The sequence below is a fragment of the Rana temporaria genome, chromosome 8 (genome assembly GCF_905171775.1).
Source record: "Rana temporaria chromosome 8, aRanTem1.1, whole genome shotgun sequence".
Lineage (NCBI taxonomy): Eukaryota > Metazoa > Chordata > Amphibia > Anura > Ranidae > Rana > Rana temporaria.
In genome coordinates, this window is record NC_053496.1 from 143,741,062 (window position 1) to 143,763,156 (window position 22,095).

At 42.7% G+C, this 22,095-nt stretch overlaps 1 protein-coding gene across 4 annotated transcripts in view; it reads left to right on the plus strand.

Annotated features, from left to right (window-relative positions):
- Nucleotides 1-12,843: 12,843 nt before the first annotated feature.
- The window catches only part of LOC120909139 (protein canopy homolog 3-like), a 30,488-nt gene continuing 21,236 nt past the window's right edge, over nucleotides 12,844-22,095 (plus strand). For 2 of the 4 annotated variants that reach the window (XM_040320816.1, XM_040320815.1), the window contains exons 1-2: nucleotides 13,023-13,126; nucleotides 15,535-15,634. In XM_040320816.1, the coding sequence (XP_040176750.1) occupies nucleotides 13,124-13,126; nucleotides 15,535-15,634 (103 nt within the window). In that variant the 5' untranslated portion in view covers nucleotides 13,023-13,123. The other 2 variants (XM_040320817.1, XM_040320820.1) reach the window with 2 other exon arrangements.

A 22,095-nucleotide genomic window follows, 5' to 3' on the forward strand; every position in this document is an offset into this window, starting at 1 on the left:
ATTTTTTTTAAAGAAAACCGAAAAAAAAAAAAAGGGGGTTGCCATCCGGGCCCCTTACAGGTATACTGATGAAAAAAATGTAAAAAAAAAAAAAAGAAAACCAAAAAAAGAAAAGGGGATTGCCATCCGGGCCCCTTACAGGTATACTGATGATAAAAATGTAAAAAAAAATATATATTTTTTTAAAGAAGACAAAAAAAAAACAAAGGGGTTGCCACCCGGGCTCCTTACAGGTATACTAATGAAAAAATGTTTTACTTTTTTTTAAGAATTAAAAGAAAACCAAAATAAGAAAAGGGGATTGCCATCCGGGCCCCTTACAGGTATACTGATGAAAAAAATTTAAACATTTTTTAAAATACATAATAATAAAAAAAAACAAGGGGGTTGCCATCCGGGCCCCTTACAGATATACTGATATAAAAAATGTACATTTTTTTTAAAGAAAACCAAAAAAAACAAGGGGGTTGCCATCCGAGCCCCTTACAGGTGTACTGATCTACCTGACCACTACACTAACCCACCTGATTCCCACACTACCTGCACTACTCACATTTCCCCCCACATGTTCAATGTAGATGGATCAGGGCTCAACCCAACACAGTGTACTGTTCTGTAGTGAAAAAAGAGGATCACCGCTCCAGGTGGGCCGCTATGTAGAGTTAGACTGACTCAGGATACCGTGGGTGCTGGCAATGCACTGACCATGCATGAGATACGAAGAGAGGAAATGGATAGCCGCACTCCAATAACCAAAAAGGTTGTCTTTTATTCAAACGAACAGCAAATACATCACTTCACAAGGTCACAGCAAAGGAACAGGGGAACAGCCGATGCGTTTCGCACTAAGCTAGTGCTTAATCATGGCTTAGAAATTTCGAATTTTTCATTTTTTATTTTCGATTTTCTCAATTTTAGAAACTTCGAATTTTTTTTTTTTTTTTAATTTTCGAATTTTTCATTTTCGATTTTCAAAATGTCGAATTTTTCAATTTTCGAATTTTCGTTTTTTTTCGAATTTTTCAATTTCGAATTTTTCAATTTCGAATTTTTCAATTTCGAATTTTTCGAATTTTAAAATTTTTCAATTTCGAATTTTCGTTTTTTTTTTTTCATTTTTCATTTTTGAATCTTTCAATTTTAGAAATTTCTAATTTTCCATTTTTTTTTTATTTTCGAATTTTTCATTTTCGATTTTTCAAATTTCGAATTTTTAAATTTTCGAATTTCGAATTTTTAAATTTTCGAATTTTTAAACTTTACATTTTCGAATTTCGAAATTTTACATTTTCGAATTTCGAAATTTTACATTTTCGAATTTCGAAATTTTACATTTTCGAATTTCGAAATTTTACATTTTCGAATTTTCTCATTTTCGATTTTTTTTTTTTTCGAATTTACGAATTTTTAATTTTCGAAAAATTTTCCTCAAAAAAGGCTCTATTGTCAAAATAAAAATAATGGGTGAGCGTGGGCATCCCTGTTGTGTTCCATTATACAGTTGCAATAAAAAGTATGTGAAAAGTAAAAAAAAGTATGGATTTCTGCAGTTGGTCATAAAATGTGATCTTATCTTCATCGAAGCCACAACAATAGACAATCACAGTCTGCTTAAACTAATAACACACAAATAATTAAATGTTACCATGTTTTTATTGAACACACCATGTAAACATTCACAGTGCAGGTGTAAAAAGTATGTGAACCCTTGGATTTAATAACTGGTTGAACCTCCTTTGACAGCATAACTTCAACCAAACGTTTCCTGTAGTTGCAGATCAGACGTGCACAACGGTCAGGAGTAATTCTTGACCATTCCTCTTTACAGAACTGTTTCAGTTCAGCAATATTCGGTTCTGGATCCGACTTCTATCCAAAAAAAGAAAAGCGCTTCAGAGTGAAAAGGATCTTATGATCGACTCCTCTTGAATAGGACTTTTGGTAAATTTTCATTCAATCAGCACCTGCAGCCAATCGGCTAAAGCATCTATCAGTGTACCCTGTTTCCCCCAAAATAAGCCCTACCCCGAAAGTAAGATCTAGCGTGATTTTCTTGGATGGCTGCAATATAAGCCCTACCCCGAAAATAAGCCCTAGTTAAAGTCCTTGTAAAACATGTAATTTGTTTTGTAAAAAGATTATATAATGTGTAGTGTTTCTCCTTTTGTAAATTTATTGTGGAAAATACCCTATTTACTGCATCGCTGGGCTCTCACGTGACCCGCCAGAGATCTTCCCCTCTCCCGTCTGACATCAGCAGGCCCCTGCAAATATCCACAGCTCAGGTGGGAGAATCTGTCCACAGGACAACTATTAGTCATTCACTCCCAAATCTGGCCTTTATGTAAGAGTGGCAAGAAGAAAATCATAAGTCCTGTTTGTAGTGTAGCGCTATCCCCATAGGAGCCGCTTAATATTTGTTTGGTTCTGCACTCTGCCACTCAACCCTAAGAACTGTCTCAACCCCTCTGGCGCACCTCCTTAACAATGTTAGTGTAGAACCCAGCAACAGAAAGTGACACAATAATGAAAGAGCATATAGTATATTTACTGAGACCCTGGTTTCTGTCACTTCAGTTGTGGCAGTAAATAGAGACTTACACAAGATATCAATGAACAACTTGTAAAAGTTTACTATGATGAAAAATGGTAAAGAATAACATAAAGAAATGGTGTGAATAACAGATGAATAACACAAGTATTTATTGGCAGAGATATTTGTTTAAAGCAATAATGTCACACTGCTGTATCCAATAGCAACCTGATAACGGTATATGTGAACAAGTGCACAGTGGAATAGATCCTCAATACTTTAACACCGTGAACACAGTAATAAAAGTACAAGTTCCAACTGTATGTTGCTAAATGGATCCCCCTAGAGTGCAGTTCAGAGTGATACACAATTGTATAGCAGTAAAGCCTTGTGAAAGAATTAAGTATTGAAAGTTCCTCCTGTTCCAGTTTTCTTGTCTTCAGTTAGCTTAATTGTACTGCAGTGTGAGGTGGTGCACGTATTTGTAATCCAAAATAGCAAGGGAAACAGTAACTGTAGAATATGGTGAGATTGATTACTTAGCTGCAAACTATCCCCACTTGTAATTCCTTCTGTGAGTGAACAGTACAGTACTGACCCCGCAGCATGGGGGAAAAGGAAACAGAAAACCCCAGGATTCAGCTATAGAATACTCAGGTGCAATAGGTCCACAGCCGTGGAACTACAGGTCTCAGTGGCTGTCTGTATAGCAGGCAATCACTTAGCAATAGTATAGTCACTACATGGATAGGCAAACGCCTTCTCACCACTCTGGATCCCAGCTGGCTGTGGACTCCGTCTGTGTAGATGGTGTCTTTGTGTCTTGCTGCTCCTCCCGGTGTGCTGGAAGGCAGGTGGCCCCAAAAGCCCCAAAGCGCTGGCTGGTTCTCCTGCTCGATCAGCAGGGATGCTCACAAGGATCCTTCTGGGGCAGGCGATCCGCTCTCTGCTTTAGGCCGCAGGCTCTCCCAGCCCTGGGCACACACACAGGCCTCTTGCTGGTTGTTGAATGGCCTCCAGAGACAGAAAGCAGGCCAAGCCTGTCCTTTTATCTGCTCACCCAGCAAGCTTTGCTGTGACTTGGCATTGTGGGTTTGTAGTTCCCAGCCTGATTTAACAACATGAGTACTTCCTCATTGTCCTATAAATCCCAGAATGCAAAGCTGTTTTTCATAACCAGAAGGAAATATCCTGATAAAGTTTCAATGGGCACTAGAGGGAGCCAAACCCTTTCTAAAGAACAATACATTTCCTAAATGATAACTTTGGTAGTAGACCTATGCTATAGTAGTTTGCAAAAATCCACGTGGGGGACACAGCAAACATGTGGAAGAAGGAACCCTGGTCAGATGAGACCAAAATTGAACTTTTTGGCCTAAAAGAAACTATGTTTGGCAGAAAATTAACACTGCACATCACTGTGAAACATGGTGGTGGCAGAATCATGTTTTGATGATGCTTTTCTTCAGCAGGGACAGGGAAGCTGGTAGGAATTGATGGGAAGATGGATGGAGCAAATTACAGGGCAATCTTAGAAGAAAACCTGTTAGAGTCTGCAAAAGACTTGAGACTGGGGCGGAGGTTCACCTTCCAGCAGGACAACGACCCTAAACATACAGCCAGAGCTACAATGGAATGGTTTAGATCAAAGCTTATTCATGTGTTAGAATGGCCCAGTCAAAGTCCAGACCTAAATCCAATTGGGAATCTGTGGCAAGACTTGAAAATTGCTGTTCACAGAAGCTCTCCATCCAATCTGACAGAGCTTGAGCTATTTCACAAAGAAGAATGTGCAAAAATCTCACTCCCTAGATGTGTAAAGCTGGTAGAGACAACCCCAAAAAAAATTGCAGCTGTAATTTTAGTGAAAGGTGGTTCTACAAAGTAATGACTTAGGGCCATATTCTTATAGATCTCCGGCGGCGTAACGTATGTCCTTTACGTTACTCCGCCGCAAGTTTAACTGGCAAGTGCCTGATTCCCAAACCACTTACCTGTAAACTTGCGGCGGCGTAGCGTAAAGTCCACCCGTGCAAGCACTCCTAATTCAAATGATCCTGGTAGGGGGCGTGGATCATTTAAATTAGGCGCGCTCCCGCGCCGATCGTAATGCGCATGCTCCGTCGGGTAAATTACCCGACGTGCATTGCGCTAAATGACGTCTCACGGACGTCATTTGTTTTGACGGTAACGTAAATGGCGTACAGCGCCATTCACGGACGACTTACGCAAACAACGTTAAATTTTCAAATTTCGACGTGGGAACGGCGGCCATACTTAACATTGAGTACGCCACCTAGGGGGCATGTTTATCTTTACGCCGCGTATCGTTTACGGAAACGACGTAAAATCACTACGACGGGCAAGCGTACGTTAGAGAATCGGCGTGACTAGTCATTTGCATATTCTACGCTGACCGCAAAGGAAACGCCACCTAGCGGTCAGCGTAGATATTGCAGCCTAAGATACAACGGCGCTGGCCGTCGTATCTTAGGCATGTTTAAGTGTATCTCAGTTTGAGAATACACTTAAACATAGGACGGCCTTAGAATCGGACTTACGTCGGCGTATCTGCTGATACGCCGGCGTAATTCTTTGAGAATATGGCCCTTAGGGAGACTGAATGCAAATGCACACCAAATTTTTCACATAGTTATTTGGAAAACCATTTATCATTTTCCTTCCACTTCACAATTATGTGCCACTTTGTGTTGGTCTATCACATAAAATCCAAATAGAATACATTTACGTTTTTGGTTGTAACATGACAAAATGTGGAACATTTCAAGGGGTATGAATATTTTTCAAGCCACTGTACAGATTCTGGTTGAGGCAATAAAGAAAAATAATTGCTTGTCTGTTCAGGGCTTGTGTGTGTGTGTATATATAGGGCCTTGCCATCCAAAAACGTAATCAAATGCCAGTCCTACTTTCATACAAATGACAGTTGAAGATTCAAACATAAAAGTGTAACTATGGTCAAAACTAAACAATAAGATACATTTCTGTCAGTAGCAGTTTTGTTTTTTTCTGCACCCCACCTGTAGCATGTCTATTGTTTTTCATCTTCCTTTAACCACTTCAATACAGGGCACTTTCACCCCCTTCTTGCCCAGGTCAATTTTCTGCTTTCTGCACTGTCACAGTTTGAATGACAACTGCGTGGTCATGCAATGGTGTACCCAAACATAATTGTTATCATTTTTTTTTTAGACAGATAGAGCTTTCTTTTGGTGGTATTTAATCACCACTGAATTCTTTGCTAAACAAATGGAAAAAGACCAAAAACTGTGAAAAAAATAAAATAATTCTTAGTTTCTGTTAAAAAATATAGGAAATAAGTAATTTTACTCCTTCATTGATGTGCGCTGATGAGGCGGCACGGATGGTCAATAATGAGGAGGCATTAAGATGCAGCACAGATGACCACTGATAGGTGGGACTGATGAGCACAGATGGGCAGCGATAGGAGGCACCGATGGGCACTATTAGATGGCACTGGAGAGGTGGCACTGACGGGCATCACAGATGGGCACTAAAAGGCGGTACTGATTGGCATTAGACATGTACAATTTGTTTCGTTCCGAATTCGTTTTTTAACAAGTTTTTATAAATTCCCCTGTTTAACACATTTTTCAGACTATTTGAAAATTCGTAAATTCGAATATTTGACAATTCGTAAATTCAAATTCGAAAATTCGAAAATCCAAAAATAAGAATGAAAATCCGAAAATCTGAACTAATAACTAACCAATAATAACTTAACTATTACTAACTATTAAATTATAGGTATTAGAATTTAGTGTAGTGTTAGTATAGTGTGTCAGTATAGTATGAGTATAGTATAGTGTGTCAGTATAGTATGAGTATAGTATAGTGTGTCAGTATAGTGTGTGAGTATAGTATCAGTAAAGTATAGTGTGTCAGTATAGTACAGTGTGTCAGTATAGTGTGAGTATAGTATAGTGTGTCAGTATAGTATAGTGTGTCAGTATAGTATGAGTATAGTATAGTGTGTCAGTATAGTGTGTGAGTATAGTATCAGTATAGTATAGTGTGTCAGTATAGTATGAGTATAGTATAGTGTGTCAGTATAGTGTGTGAGTATAGTATAGTGTGTCAGTATAGTATCAATATAGTATAGTGTGCCAGTATAGTATAGTGTGTCAGTATAATATGAGTATAGTATAGTGTGTCAGTATTGTATGAGTATAGTATAGTGTTTCAGTATAGTATGAGTATAGTATAGTGTGTCAGTATAGTGTGTGAGTATAGTATCAGTATAGTATAGTGTGTGAGTATAGTGTGTGAGTATAGTATCGGTATAGTATAGTGTGTCAGTATAGTATGAGTATAGTATAGTGTGTCAGTATAGTGTGTGAGTATAGTATCAGTATAGTATAGTGTGTCAGTATAGTGTATGAGTATAGTATAGTATAGTATAGTGTGTCAGTATAGTATAGTGTGTGAATATAGTATCAGTATAGTATAGTGTGTCAGTATAGAATGAATATAGTATAGTGTGTCAATATAGTGTGTGAGTATAGTATCAGTATAGTATAGTATAGTGTGTCAGTATAGTATAGTGTGTGAATATAGTATCAGTATAGTATAGTATAGTGTGTCAGTATAGAATGAGTATAGTATAGTATATAGTATAGTGTGTCAGTATAGTATGAGTATAGTATAGTGTGTCAGTATAGTGTGTGAGTATAGTATCAGTATAGTATAGTGTGTCAGTATAGTGTATGAGTATAGTATAGTATAGTATAGTGTGTCAGTATAGTATAGTGTGTGAATATAGTATCAGTATAGTATAGTGTGTCAGTATAGAATGAATATAGTATAGTGTGTCAATATAGTGTGTGAGTATAGTATCAGTATAGTATAGTATAGTGTGTCAGTATAGTATAGTGTGTGAATATAGTATCAGTATAGTATAGTATAGTGTGTCAGTATAGAATGAGTATAGTATAGTATCAGTATAGTATAGTATGGTGTGTCAGTATAGTATAGTGTGTGAGTATAGTATCAGTATAGTATAGTGTGTCAGTATAGAATGAATATAGTATAGTGTGTCATTATACAGTAGAATGAGTATAGTATAGTGTGTCAGTATAGTATAGTGTGTGAGTATAGTATCAGTATAGTATAGTGTGTCAGTATAGTATAGTGTGTGAGTATAGTATCAGTATAGTATAGTGTGTCAGTATAGAATGAGTATAGTATAGTGTGTCAATATAGTGTGTGAGTATAGTATCATTATACTGTAGTGTGAGTATAGTATAGTGTAGTGTAAGGCCCCGTACACACGGGAGGATTTATCCGCGGATACGGTCCAGCGGACCGTTTCCACGGATAAATCCTCTCGAGGATTTGCGCGGATTTTGATGCGATGGAGTGTACTCACCATCGAATCGAAATCCGCGCCGAAATCCTCTGGCGATGACGTGTCGCGCCGTCGCCGCGATGATGACGCGGCGACGTGCGCGACGCAGTCATATAAGGAATTCCACGCATGCGTTGAATCATTACGACGCATGCGGGGGATCCCTTTGGACGGATTGATCCGGTGAGTCTGTACAGACCAGCGGATCAATCCGTTGGGATGGATTCCAGCGGATAGATTTGAAGACATGTCTTCAAATATTTATCTGCTGGAAATCCATCGCATGGGAGAAAAATCCGCGGAAACAGATCCGCTGGATTGTACACACCATAGAATCTATCCGCTGAAACCCATTCGCTGGGATTTTTCAGCGGATGGATTCTATCGTGTGTATGGGGCCTTAGTGTAGTGCAGTTTTTAACACAGCATCAAATAACATTTAGTGTTGTATACTGCGCTGTATACCCCTTTTTTTTATTTGATATTGGTTAAACGGTTGAGGAAGGGAGTAACATGAGGCTACAGAGAGGGGATACCATTAATGAACCACAAATTGGAAGTCATGTTCCCCCATGAACTTGGGCCCAAGTGTACTATAATTTGGCCTCTTCGCATAAGGCTTGTTCACTGTGGTGCAAAAATTAGTTATTTCCATCCAAAGTCTGCCAAAGAGACACCAGAATTTATGCAAAAAATCTCTAATCTTGTTCTGAGTGCACTAAATTGGGTCCTCATTGTACAGACTGGCTCCCCAAGCCATTGTTTTCAAAATAAAGAAAGCTTGCAGGGAAAATCTATTTAAATTAAAAAAAAAAATTCTTTATAGATGTCAGTTTTGCTGCAGCAGGTTCTATACATGGTACAGATGCGCCGCTTTACAGGCAGACTAAGGGGACCCCCCAGGCACTATATTTAAAGACATTTTTAATCCTCAGGCCTCGTACACACGAGGGGACAGTCCGATGAAAACGGTCCGCCGGACCGTTTTCATCGGACATGTCCGCTGGAAGATTTCGGTATGATGGCTGTACACACCATCAAACCGAAATCCGCGCGGACAGAGAACGCGGTGACGTAGACGACACCGACGTTCTCTATCGCGCAAGTTCAATGCTTCCACGCATGCGTCGAATCAATTCGACGCATGCGTGGGATTTCTGGTTAGACATACTCACCTCGTACTAACCAGCGGACATGTCCGCCGGGCAGCTTTCCAGCGGACATGTTTCTTAGCATGCTAAGAAACATTTGTCCGCTGGAAATCTGTCCGCTAGCCTGTACACATGATCGGATCTGTCCGCTGACACTGGTCCGCGGACCAGTTTCAGCGGACATGTCCAGTCGTGTGTACGAGGCCTTATTGTTTCACTTTACGCACCAATAAAATTACTTCTCCTTTAAAAACGATGGGGCAGATCCACGTACCTCGGCGCTTCTCTCCGCCGGGCGCAGCGTATCTAAGATACACTACGCCGCCGTAACTTTTTTTTTTTCGAATCCTCAAAGAATTCGCGCCGTAAGTTACGGCGGCGTAGTGTATCATTGGCGGCGTAAGGGCGTGGAATTCAAATGGGAGTGATGGGGGCGTGTTTTATGTAAATACGCTGTGACCCGACGTAAACGACGTTTTTTTTTAACGGCGCATGCGCCATCCGTGGGGTATCCCAGTGCGCATGCACGAAATGAAACCGGAACAAGCCAATGCTTACAACGGTGATGTCAAATCCCTATTCGCGAACGACTTACGCAAACGACGTAAAAAATTCAAAATTCAACGCAGGAACGACGGCCATACCTAACATTGAGTACACCTCATAATAGCAGGTTTAACCATACGGCGTAAAAAGCCGAACGCAAACGACGTAAAAAAATGCGCCGGCCGGACGTACGTTTGTGGATCGCCGTAACTAGCTAATTTGCATACTCGACGCGGAATTCGACGGAAACGCCACCTATCGGCCGGCGGAAAAAATGCATCTAAGATCCGACTGCGTACTAAGACGTACGCCTGTCGGATCGACCCGAGATGCAGTCGTATCTTGTTTTGTAGATACAAAACAAAGATACGACGCGGGAAATTTAAAACTACGCCAGCGTATCAAGAGATACACCGGCGTAATTCTTTTGTGGATCTGCCCCGATCTTTTTAACAAAAAATGTCTTTGCATTGATACATGTCCCCCAGGGCAGTACCCGGGCCCCCATATCCTAGTAGTAAACTGAGCCCTGCTTTATCTACCGTATCTCCACTCCAACAACACACTGCAAAAGCTTCCCAAGAGAAGGAACCTTTTATAGTGTGGGACAGAACTATGAGCACTGAGCCGTGATTGGACAAAGTCATCATCACTTTGTCCAATCAGGGCTCTGACAGTGCTCTGTGCCCTAATTGGCAAAGCCTTCCACCTGACCAGTGGTCCAATTAGGTTGTCCCATTTTCTTTTAGGACGGCATTCTGTTTCAAAAGCCACTTTATGCATTGACATATCCTTAGACCCAGTCTGTCCAGACAATGTGGTCATCTGCCTGCTGATTGCAGTTCCACTCAATTGGGCCCAGAAGTTGAATCCAAGGCAAAGTTATTTCAGCTAATTGCAGTTTTTCCAGTCTTGTAAAGTATAAGAAGAGGATGACTTTCCTGAAAAATACTAACACGGATTGAAGGAATATGAAAGAAATGGGGTCAAGCTAGTACAGAACTAACTAGCACTAAACAGGAAGGGAGGACAGATCTCACAGAAAACAAGTTATTAAAAAAATGCCACTAGATGTCAGCATACTACTGAACAATAATATATTGTATATAGAAATTATTTTGCGCTTACACTTTCATTTTTTTTATATATTATGGACTTAATATGTTTATGATTTTTATTTTTTTAGCGTGAATATTAAGTTTAATATTGAACATTTTTAGGCTGCAACCTTATAATTTTTTGTACTACTGAACAATAATAACCTAATGTTGCTCAATAACAGGTAGCACTGATAGGTGGCACTGATAAACGGCACTGATAGGTACTGGTAGGCAGCACTGATAAATGATACAGATGATGAGGCACTGATTGGCAGTACTGATGGGCACTGATAGGTGGCACTGGTGGGCACTGATTAGCAGTACTGATAGGCACTGATAAATGGCACTGGTGGGCACTGATTAGCAGCATTGGAGGGCACTAATTAGCAGCACTGGTAGGCAGTAAGGGGACCGATGTTCCTCTAAAGCCCTGTACACACGATTGTATATCTGATGGAATCTAATCCGATGGATTCTTTCGTCGGATATCCGATAAAGCTGACTTTCATCAGTCTTGCATACACACTATCAGTCTAAATTCTGACCGTGCCAAAACACGGTGACGTAAAACACTACGATGAGCCGAAAAAATAAAGTACAATGCTTCCGAGCATGCGTCGACTTGATTCTGAGCATGCGTGGATTTTTCTCTGATGGAGTTCCACACAGACGATCAGATTTTTCTATCGGTTTTTCATCCATAGGAAAAATTTAAACCATGTTCTATTTTTTTTAACACCGTTGGGCCCACACGCGATCGGTTTGTCCGATGAAAACAGTCCATCGGTCTTTTTTCATCGGACAAACCGATCGTGTGTACACGGCTTAACAGTAGCCGGTAAATGCCTTTCTTCTATTCACGCTGACAGCGTGAGGATATAAAAAAAAAAGCAGATAACCGACTTCTGTTTACTTCCATGATCAGCATTGGCTGACAGCTGACCACGTAGTAAAGGGCCCAATGTGGCCCTTTTCCCCTGATCTGTTATCAGCCGAATCCCAAGGGCAGTGCGAGAACGGGAGGATGTCCATGTACTCCCCTCCCGGAATTTTAAGCCCACGCTGTAGAAGTTTTTCGGCTATAGCGCAGACGCCAAGTAGTTACGTTTCTGAAGTCACTTTCGATATGTTTTATCCCCCAGACCTTTCACCATTTTTGTTACCCGTCTCTGGACTCTGTCTTATTTATGTAAGTGAGGTCTTCAGAAATGAACTCAGTATTCTAAACGAGGTTTCACTAATGATCTATATAGAGGAATCAGAACCTTCTTCCTCTTGCTGGTGATCCCTCTAGTGATGCATCTTAGAATTCTATTCGCTTTTCCCACTGCCTCGTTTGCTCATTTTGCAATCAATACTATACTATTATATTATTATATTATGTTCTATTTTACTATATTATATTATTATTATTATTATTATTATATTCAATATAACTTTATTTATTATATTATGATTTTATTTTACTATAGTATTATATTAATAATATATTAAATTCTACATTAAGGGTGGGCTCAGGCGTGTTTACAACTACATGTGCCGTGCCCACCGGGAAGCTGACATTCCGCAGCGCTAATCAGAAGCAGTGAGACTTTTCCCGATCTTTGCAGCCACAGGCGGGCGCGGGCACGTGTAGTTGTGAACACACCTGTGCTTATATTTATTTTATATCACCATATCATTATTTTATATATTACTATGTTATATTTTACTGTATTATTATATTGTATATTACTATATTATTATATTGTATATTACTATATTATTATAATATTTTCCATATTATTATATCGTTATATTATTATATATTTAATTTAGCTATATTGATATATTATTATTTTAATCTACATTACTATATTATTGTATTATATTCTGTTACAATTTTATTAAATTATTATTTTATTATATTGTATTATTTTGAAGTTGCAATCGGTATCTCATGATGGAGCTAAAGGAAAAAATAAAACTATTTTACTTTCTGTATTCTTTTGTGGTATAGTTGCTATAATTATATGGTGTTCATTTATACGGAGAAACCTTCATGAAAACGTTGTCACAAGAGGTGGAAATGTATTGTCTAGCTGTGTTGGGCTACAATAAAATGGCCGCCCAGCGTCTCTCCCCACAGGAACTAAGGACATTCTAGAAATTCTTGGCTCCCAGTCGCTGGTCTGTAAAAGAAGAGCCTGATGCTGTACGTTGGAGGCTGCCATTGGATGAGACTTATCAGCTTGTAATTGGACTGCCAAGTCACATGACGGCTGAAAAGAGGAAGTTATCGGAGAGGATCTGGAACGGTGAGATGATAAGATGTGATGTTGTGACTTGTTACCTGGTGATCGGCTTTGTGTGTCTTCCCGGCCAGTCTGTCTGTGTGTTGTCAGGTGGTGGAGATTCCATCTCTATGGTTTGCTGTTTACATGTCTGATGTCTTCATCTGTATGACTGACCCTATAGACGGGCAGTGTGAGCACTGATATACACTGGATGGGGATTTATAGCAATATTCTAGGTGTCAGACACCATTGCCTTCCATTATATCCTGGAAAATCTGTTATTGGTCTGCAAACTGCACAGATGTGGCTCTGTGCTAGCCTTATCTGGCCCTTGGGCCGCTGTTCCTCCTGCCGGCGCCAGTGGTGGGCCGCTGTACCTCCTGCCGGCGCCAGTGGTGGGCCGCTGTACCTCCTGCCGGCGCCAGTGGTGGGCCGCTGTACCTCCTGCCGGCGCCAGTGGTGGGGCGCTGTTCCTCCTGCCGGCGCCAGTGGTGGGGCGCTGTACCTCCTGCCGGCGTAGTGTCAGATTCCGCTCCCCATCATAGATTGCTCTGGAAGTGACGTTTCCGCGCTGCCATCTTGCTACACTCCACACCATTGCACAGTAATGATAGCGTGTGAAGGGGGCAAGCGGACATCTTGTTACACCCATCGGGGGTTTTAGATTTCACAGTTATTTTCAACACAAAACTGAGCTTATATGCTTCAATACAGTGTTTGTAAATCCGACGGACTGTTTACATGTGAAAATCGGAGGTGTTGTGTCACATTAGCAACCATGTAAGGTCAGCAGGTTTGCTGCTGCTTTAAAAATGTAACATGTAAACAGTCCGTCGGATCTCCAAACACTGTATTTAAGCATATAAGCTCCGTTTTGTGTTGAAAACAACTGTGAAAACTCTGGTGGGTGTAACAAGATGTCTGCTTGCCCCCTTCTTACTCTATCATTACTGTGCAATGGTGTGGGGTGTAGCAAGATGGCGGCGATGGAATGTCACTTCCGGAGCAATCTGTCATGGAGAGCCGAATGTAACAAGACACCGGCGCCATTGATGGGCCGCTGTTTCTCCTGCCGGCGCCATTGATGGGCCGCTGTTTCTCCTGCCGGCGCCATTGATGGGCCGCTGTTTCTCCTGCCGGCGCCATTGATGGGCCGCTGTCCCTCCTGCCGGCGACAGGCCGCTGCCCCTCCCTGTCCACGCCAGCGACGGGTCGCTTTTCCCTCCTGGCCTACACCAGCGACAGGTCGCTGTTCCTCTCGCTGACGCCAATAATGGGTCGCTATTCCTCCTGCTCATGCCAGTGATGGGTTGTTGTTCCTGCCAGCCATGGGTCGCTATTTCTTTTAATTGGCACCAACGTTTGGGCACTGATCCTTCTACCGACTACAGGCACTACGTCAGGGGTTGACAAATTTGCTTGGAATCTAGGAGCCAGGTAAAAAACTTAGGAGCCAGAAAACGCGCCCCGTCCCGACGAGCTTGCGCGCAGAAGCGAACACATACGTGAGCAGCGCCCGCATATGTAAACGGTGTTCAAACCACACATGTGAGGTATCACCGCGATTGGTAGAGCGAGAGCAATAATTCTAGCCCTAAACCTTCTCTGTAACTCAAAACATGCAACCTGTAGATTTTTTTTAAACGTCGCCTATGGAGATTTTAAAGGGTAAAAGTTTGTCGGCATTCCACGAGCGGACGCAATTTTGAAGCGTGACATGTTGGGTATGAATTTACTCGGCGTAACATTATCTTTCATAATATTAAAAAAAAAATGGGGATAACTTTACTGTTGTCTTATTTTTTAATTAAAAAAAAGTGTAATTTTTTCGCAAAAAAAGTGCGCTTGTAAGACCGCTGCGCAAATACGGCGTGACAGAAAGTATTGCAACGATCGCCATTTTATTCTCTAGGGTGTTAGGATAAAAAATATATATAATGTTTGGGGGTTCTAATTAGAGGGAAGAAGATGGCAGTGAAAATAGTGAAAAACAACATTAGAATTGCTGTTTAACTTGTAATGCTTAACTTGTAATACCAACGGCTTACCACCAGATGGCCCCAGCTCACCAAAAAAATAAAACATTATTTTTTTTTTTTTTTATTTTTTTTGCCCCCCTTCCAATTCAAGTCGCCATGGCGACCTGGCGCCCGGGATTTGTCGAGCCCTGCACTACGTAATTTATTTACTCCCATTGACCACTAAGCCTGAGGTATTATTTATTCCTATTGAATTCCCCCCCCCCCCCGAAGCTTGAAGGACTGTAAACTGGTCCTTTGCTTTGAACGTTTGGAGACCCCTGATATGAGACCATTTAGAATTTTAAAGTGGACTTTCAACACCCTCTCCCATCCTTGTTTTGGTAGGTACTTCTGGTTGGAGCGCCTAAAGTAATTCATAGGACTTCTTCTATTGCATCCGTAGTCTTCTTGGTATTAAGTGAGATGTCCTAGAAAATGGCATAGGCATGGTCAGCTTGTGTTTTTGTGTTGTACCTGATTACTAATTCGATTTTCTATACTGCCTTGCTTTCTTGCAGCCATCAAACATGTGGTTCCTGCTTGTTCTTCTTCCGTTACAAGTTGGACTGGGTGGTGCGGTAGATACTGATTGGGTCAATTTGCCCAGTAAATGTGAAGGTATGCATACCTGTGATAAATGTTAGTATACTGAATTGTCAGTTTAGAACTAGCAGCATTGTAGCCTTTATTGCCACAAAAAACAAACAAAAAAAGAAGCTAAGTAGCAGTTAAGACTAGGTCGGTAAGGCAGGCCATAGATGATGCACTTTTCTTTCCTGCCACCACAGGTATTATTTCCCCATCAACACAGTCAGTATTGATAGGGGAATCCCTCCCACGGAGCCATCCCTGCTGGGAGAACAGTGATTGTTGTGACAGCAGACCGAGGATCCCCTCCCTATGTCTGCTGCCACAATTCGAAAAAAGACATGGCCATCTTTTGAAAATGGAAAACTACAAGGTCCGGCAGCCTTTGCGTCTGTCAGCTTGTAGTTTTCAATGAACTGGCACGGTAAGTGCTGTAGTAGCTCATTAAAGGAGTTGTAAAGGCAAAAGGTTTTTTCTTCATGCATTCTCTGCATTAAGATAAAAAGCCTTCTGTGTGTAGTAGCCCCCCTAACACTTACCTGAGGTGTCTCAGCTGTCCGAGATTCTCCCACCTAATTGGCTGAGACACAGCAGCAGCACCATTGGCTGCCCCTCCTCTCAAAGTCAGCTAGCCAATCAGTGGAGAGAAGGGGTGGGACCAGGTCAGGGCTTCGTGTCTGAATGGACACGGAGCTGTGACTCGTCTACGGGGTCAGCTGAGACAAGAGAGAGGGGTCAGGAGCTCCAGCCAGGGACCCGAGAAAAGAAGGATCTGGGCTGCTCTGTTCAAATCCACTGCAACAGAGCAGGTAAGTATAACATACTTTACAATAACTTTAAGTCTTCCAGTCAGAATGTGTTGGCTTCCTTGTACGAGAAAGCTGATACACTGACAGCTCTGCAGGAGACCTGCATGGCACCAGCGATCTGCTGATCTCTGGTGCAATGCTTTACAGGCTCCTGCAATAAGAAACAAATAATGCACTTTTTTATTTTATTTTTTTACCTTCAAAAATATATGCATTTATTTATTTTATTTATTTTATTTATTCATTTATTTATTTTTTAAAGTGAACATATCCTTTAACCACTTTACTACCAACCGCCGTCAATTGACGGCGGCACGATAGTGCTCCTGTTCTGAGAGGACATCATATGACGTCCTCGCCTTGCAGAGCCACTAGGGGGTGCGCGTGCGGGTTCTCGCTTTACTGGGAACCCGATGCGCGTGCCCGGCAGCCGCGATGTTCCGCCATGCACCCGCGATTGCCCAGTAACTGAGCAGGACCATGGATCGTCCTGTCAGGGAGAGGAGACCGATGGTGTGTCCCTTGTACCTAGGGACACAGATTGTCCCCTCCCCCAGTCAGTCCCCTCCCTCTACAGTTAGAATCACTCACTAAGGTGCACATTTAACCCCTTGATCGCCCCCTAGTGTTAACACCTTCCCTGCCAGTCACATTTACACTGTAATCCGTGCATATTTATAGCACTGTTCGCTTTATAAATGTGAATGCTCCCAAAATAGTGTCAAAAGTGTCTGGTGTGTCCGCCGCAATATCGCAGTCACGATTAAAAAGCACTGATTGCCTCCATTGCTAGTAAAAACAAAACAAAAAAAATGCTATAAATCTTCTCCCTATTTTGTAGCCGATATAACTTTTGCGCAAACCAATCAATATACGCTTATTGTGATATTTTTGGTAAAAAATAAAATGTACAAGAATACGTATCGGCCAAAACTGAGAAACATTTTTTTTTTTTTTTTTTTTTTTTTTTTTTTTTTAATATATATTTTTGGGGATATTTTTTATCGCTCGTCTTTTGTTTATAGCGGGGGGGGGGGGGGGGGGGACTGCAGAGGTGATCAAATACCACCAATAGAAGGCTCTATTTGTGGGGAAAAAATTATTAACATTTTATTTAGGTAAAGTGTAGCATGACCGCGCAATTGTCATTCAAATTGTGACAGCGCTGGAAGCTGAAAAATGGCTTGGTCAGGAAGGGGGGAAAGTGCCTGGTATTGAGGTGGTTAAGCTGCAGGACATAGACTGACCATGGATAAGAATAGCTCAAATTCAGAATTGGGACAGAATGAGAGGAATGCTATTTCAGTGTAAATGTCAGCAAATGTAAAGCAAAATCGGGGACGAAATGCAAGTCTTTGTGCAGTTTTGCTTTTAAAATCATAATTTAAGATTACATATTCAAGTCCTTGCATAGATTCACCTGTGCACGGTTCTCTTTTTGGAAACAAAAAGCAAAATAATCCCGCGCTGTCTATAAGTGGTAAGCAGCTACAAAACCAGTGAACAAGTGGATGGAAAAACATACAAAACAAACAAATGTAGCGCTAAGGTGCAGACAAGAATGAATGCACTAAATAAATGAGATATATATATAAAAAATCTCAAATGAATGAGTCAATATTATGTGTGAACATAGTCTCTCAAAAGTGAATGAAAGTCCAAAAACGTGTAAAGTAATGGTGCTCCAAACGATTCCGAAACGAGAAACTAAAAATGGAAAGAAAAGCCGTCACCAACTGAAGAGAGGCTTACCGGAGGGATTGAACCCTAAGGAACATATGTTTGAGAGGGTCAATCGGACATAATGTGGATGTGATTGCACCGAATATTGCTGCAGTTTGCAAACGATCTCCAAACGAGGTTGTCAAGGGGAGGATGATTGGATGTATGTATGGCCTGACCCAACGGTGGTCAGAACATGAAGTCAAATGTAGGATAACCAGAAGAGGAAAGAGAAAACGGGCACATGGGGTAATACTGTTAAACGAGCTGTATTTATGTAGGTAGGAACACATTTACACGTTGAAATATATGCTGATCAGTCAAAAAGTGTCAGCAGTGGGGTACCCGACGTGTTTCGCAGCCTCGTGCATCGTCTGGTTCTCTTTTTGACAGGGTGTTGGAACAAGGAATGAGCCAGAATAGGATTCCAGGGGGGGGGATATGGCTCACATTTCCTTATAAATGTGTAATTGCGGGGTCTTTAAGCATGGCTTCTCAATACATTCTTCAATGGATTGATGCACATATGATATACTCATCAGTCCTTCCTTCATGCTTTCATTCTGAACAAATGGACTGTTGAGTGAGATGTTAAGAAATTTATCTTCAGGGCTCGTTCACACTGGGAATCATTTTGATTGGTCTAAAATTGCACTGCACCAACAGTAGTATATACACTACTTTTGGAAGCGCACTGCAACCAGATTGCATGGTACTTCTGTACTAATCGATACAGTGCAGACAAACGCACTGTGGTTGCAACCTGCATTTGGGGTGTCATTAACTTAATATTGACATCTGCTGCAGTGCGTTTTGAACGCAGTGCGGGGATAGTGCACAGAACGCGGGTTTCCAACACCGTATTCTGGTGTTAACAAGCCCTCAAAGTTCACAACAATTTACTAAAATCTTGTTTTGCCCTGCTGGTTTTCGGTGGCATCTGGAACTTGGCAACCTGCCAGGCTTTTAATGTAAACCAGGGGGGGGGGGGGTCTGTGACGAGATCCTTTGCTCGCCCGGTTCTGCTCTCCCGACACTCCTCTGCTACCAGTGAGTCAGCTTGCAGATTGCAACATCTGATGGTCCAGTCATCCAAGGTTCCGGGATCCGAATTACAGCTATGTGCCATTCGGACCCATTAAGAACAAACACCAGGCAGGCTGTATGTAAGTTCCAACAGGACTCTTTATTTTCAAGTACACGGCACACTTTTATACAGAATTTTGGAACATCCCACTCCCAACAACCGCTTTCCTATTGGTCAATTGTAAAGTATATCCAGTCTTCACTCAAGTCCTCCTTGACCATGCAAATGAGGACTTGAAATTGTCAACAGGGATTGGTCCAATAGCTTGGATAGAAAGACTTGTGTATTGAGACAGAAGCCCCAGGGGGTAATCAATGTACACAATAACCCGGTCTACTTAATTACTACCTCTGAGAGGTTACATTGCTTTAGACAATAGAATACTAATTCAATACAGCTAACAGGCTTCTGACCTTTAGAACAATACAAAGTCCCTTAGCATAAACACTTGGGTTGTCCAGATACCGATACCAGTATCGGTATCGGGACCGATACCGAGTATTTGCGGGAGTACTCGTACTCGTGCAAATACCCCCGATACCTAAATAGAATACTTCCCCCCCGCCGCTGCCGCATCGAGGGACATTGCTGCATATGTGAGGGACATGGCTAGAGGGACATTGCTGCATATGTGAGAGACATTGCTGCATATGTGAGGGACATGGCTGCATATGTGAGGGACATGGCTAGAGGGACATGGCTGCATATGTGAGGGACATGGCTAGAGGGACATGGCTGCATATGTGAGGGACATGGCTGCATATGTGAGGGACATGGCTAGAGGGACATGGCTGCATATGTGAGGGACATGGCTAGAGGGACATGGCTGCATATGTGGGGGACATGGCTGCATTTGGGGACACATTTAAAAAAAGTATCGGTATTCGGTATCGGCGAGTACTTGAAAAAAGTATCGGTACTTGTACTCGGTCCTAAAAAAGTGGTATCGGGACAACCCTAATAAACACATACATCTTCAGATGGGCTGTCTCCGACAGAAGACACCCAGACCTGATAATCACAAAGGCTTTAAACAGGCTTATCACATAATGGAAATGTCTCAATATAGCTCAGTAACCACTCCATTACTCCAAGGTCCATGACATTACTTCCCCTGGGAAACAGTCCAACAGCCGCAGTGGGACCCAAACGGGTCAACTCGAGGATGTTGGAAAAGTAGTCTTAAAGTTCCAGGACTGTCTGCTGGGATGACCCATCTGCCTTCCTGTTTTGAGGTCCTGGCCCATAATCGGACGGCAAGAGGCTCACATTCAGTCCTCTCCAAAAGCCCCTGTCCCGGCTAGGTCTGTCACACATCTCCCCCTTTGGCAGGAGACTAACACTGGGAGAGACCCCAATTCCGGTACCCACCCAGTACCCCAGATAACTTGTCCCAAACAGAGCATTACTCACCCAGCCAATCTCTGCCTCTCTCAGAGAACACGCCTGCCGCTGGGGAGAGGCCTGGACTGGCCCTTCTCCCTGGAGTCCTTTCAGCCGCTGGAGAGAAGACAGGGTGGCTGGGCTCAGTTCATCATGCTGTTGGGGATCTGGGCCAACTGGCCACCATTCCTGGGGTACACCCGTGGAGACTGAAGTTCCATCCACTGATGCTAGGTGAAAATCCCCTGGTGCTTGCAAAGCAAAGCCGACATCCTCCTGTCTCAGTGCCGCACCATTTTCTGGGGTTGTGTCAGTGGAGATCGGAGTCCCATCCACTACCACAGGCACCCCCTCTTCTGTTAGTTGAGAGCAGAGGCCCGGGGCACTCTGCTCTGTTGCCAGCTGTTCTGCTGGGTTGCTGTGAGTGGAGACCACAGTCCCATCCACTGATATCCGCTCAAGCTGTAGTGGGGTGCAGCCGCCAGTAGCATCCTGCCCTGCTGCCAGTGATTCAGCTGGGAGTAACAGCTTTACTACCTTAGCTTGTTGCTGGGGAGGGGGGCCAACCGCCCCGGCTCCCTGGAACTCCACAGTTGGTCCCGGTGCTGTGCAGAGATGGCTAGCATTCTGCCCTGTTGCCAGCACTTCTGTTGGGGGTGCATAATCCATAACATCCTCTGAACAGTCCATACATTCTGTAATCTGTGGCTGGGGAGTGATCGCCATCTTCTCACCCTGAGCCTCCGGAACTGCCACAGGGGTGGGGCAGAGGTCTTGATCCCTCTGTCCGGTGACCAGCGCTTCAGATGGGGAAGTTCCTTGTAACTCCATAAATACTGCCCTTTGTGCTGGGCAGAGCACAGTGAAGTTTGGCCCTGATACCAGCTCTTCTGCTGGAGCCTCCCCAGGTTGTTCTTCCTCAGCAGAAAAGTCTATCAAATCCCCTGTCTCTACAACTGGTGTCTGGGGATAGAGGTTCACCATCTCCTGTCCATGGAACCCAGAAGATGCTATGGGTACTGAGCAGAGGTTAGCAGAGCTCGGCCCTGCAGTCAGCACTTCAGCTTTGGGAATGGCAAGCTCCCGATTTTCCACTGCTGATTCATCAGCCAGGATTTCATCACTGTCAGCTGATATTTGCTCATAGTCCCAGGTAAAGGGAACCTCACCCTGCTGCTGAGCGGAGTCTAGCAGCTGTTTGTAGGTGATTTCCAGTTCCCATTCTTGAGCGGCCAGGAATTCCAAATCTTCCTGTAACCAGTGCACTTCCGGGACATTCAGTCTTCGCTCTCTGTGCTCCATTATTTCCTCCCAACCCCACTCTCGATCGCTCCCAAAGTTGGGATCCCTGGACATCCTCCAATACAACAATCCCAGGCCATCATAGTCAAAGCCTTCCGTGGGGCTGTCATCCGCTGACCACGGGCACTCTTGGACTACATACCACCGGAGGGCTCTGTAGCTCTCGTCCAACCGCATCTCTGCCCGGA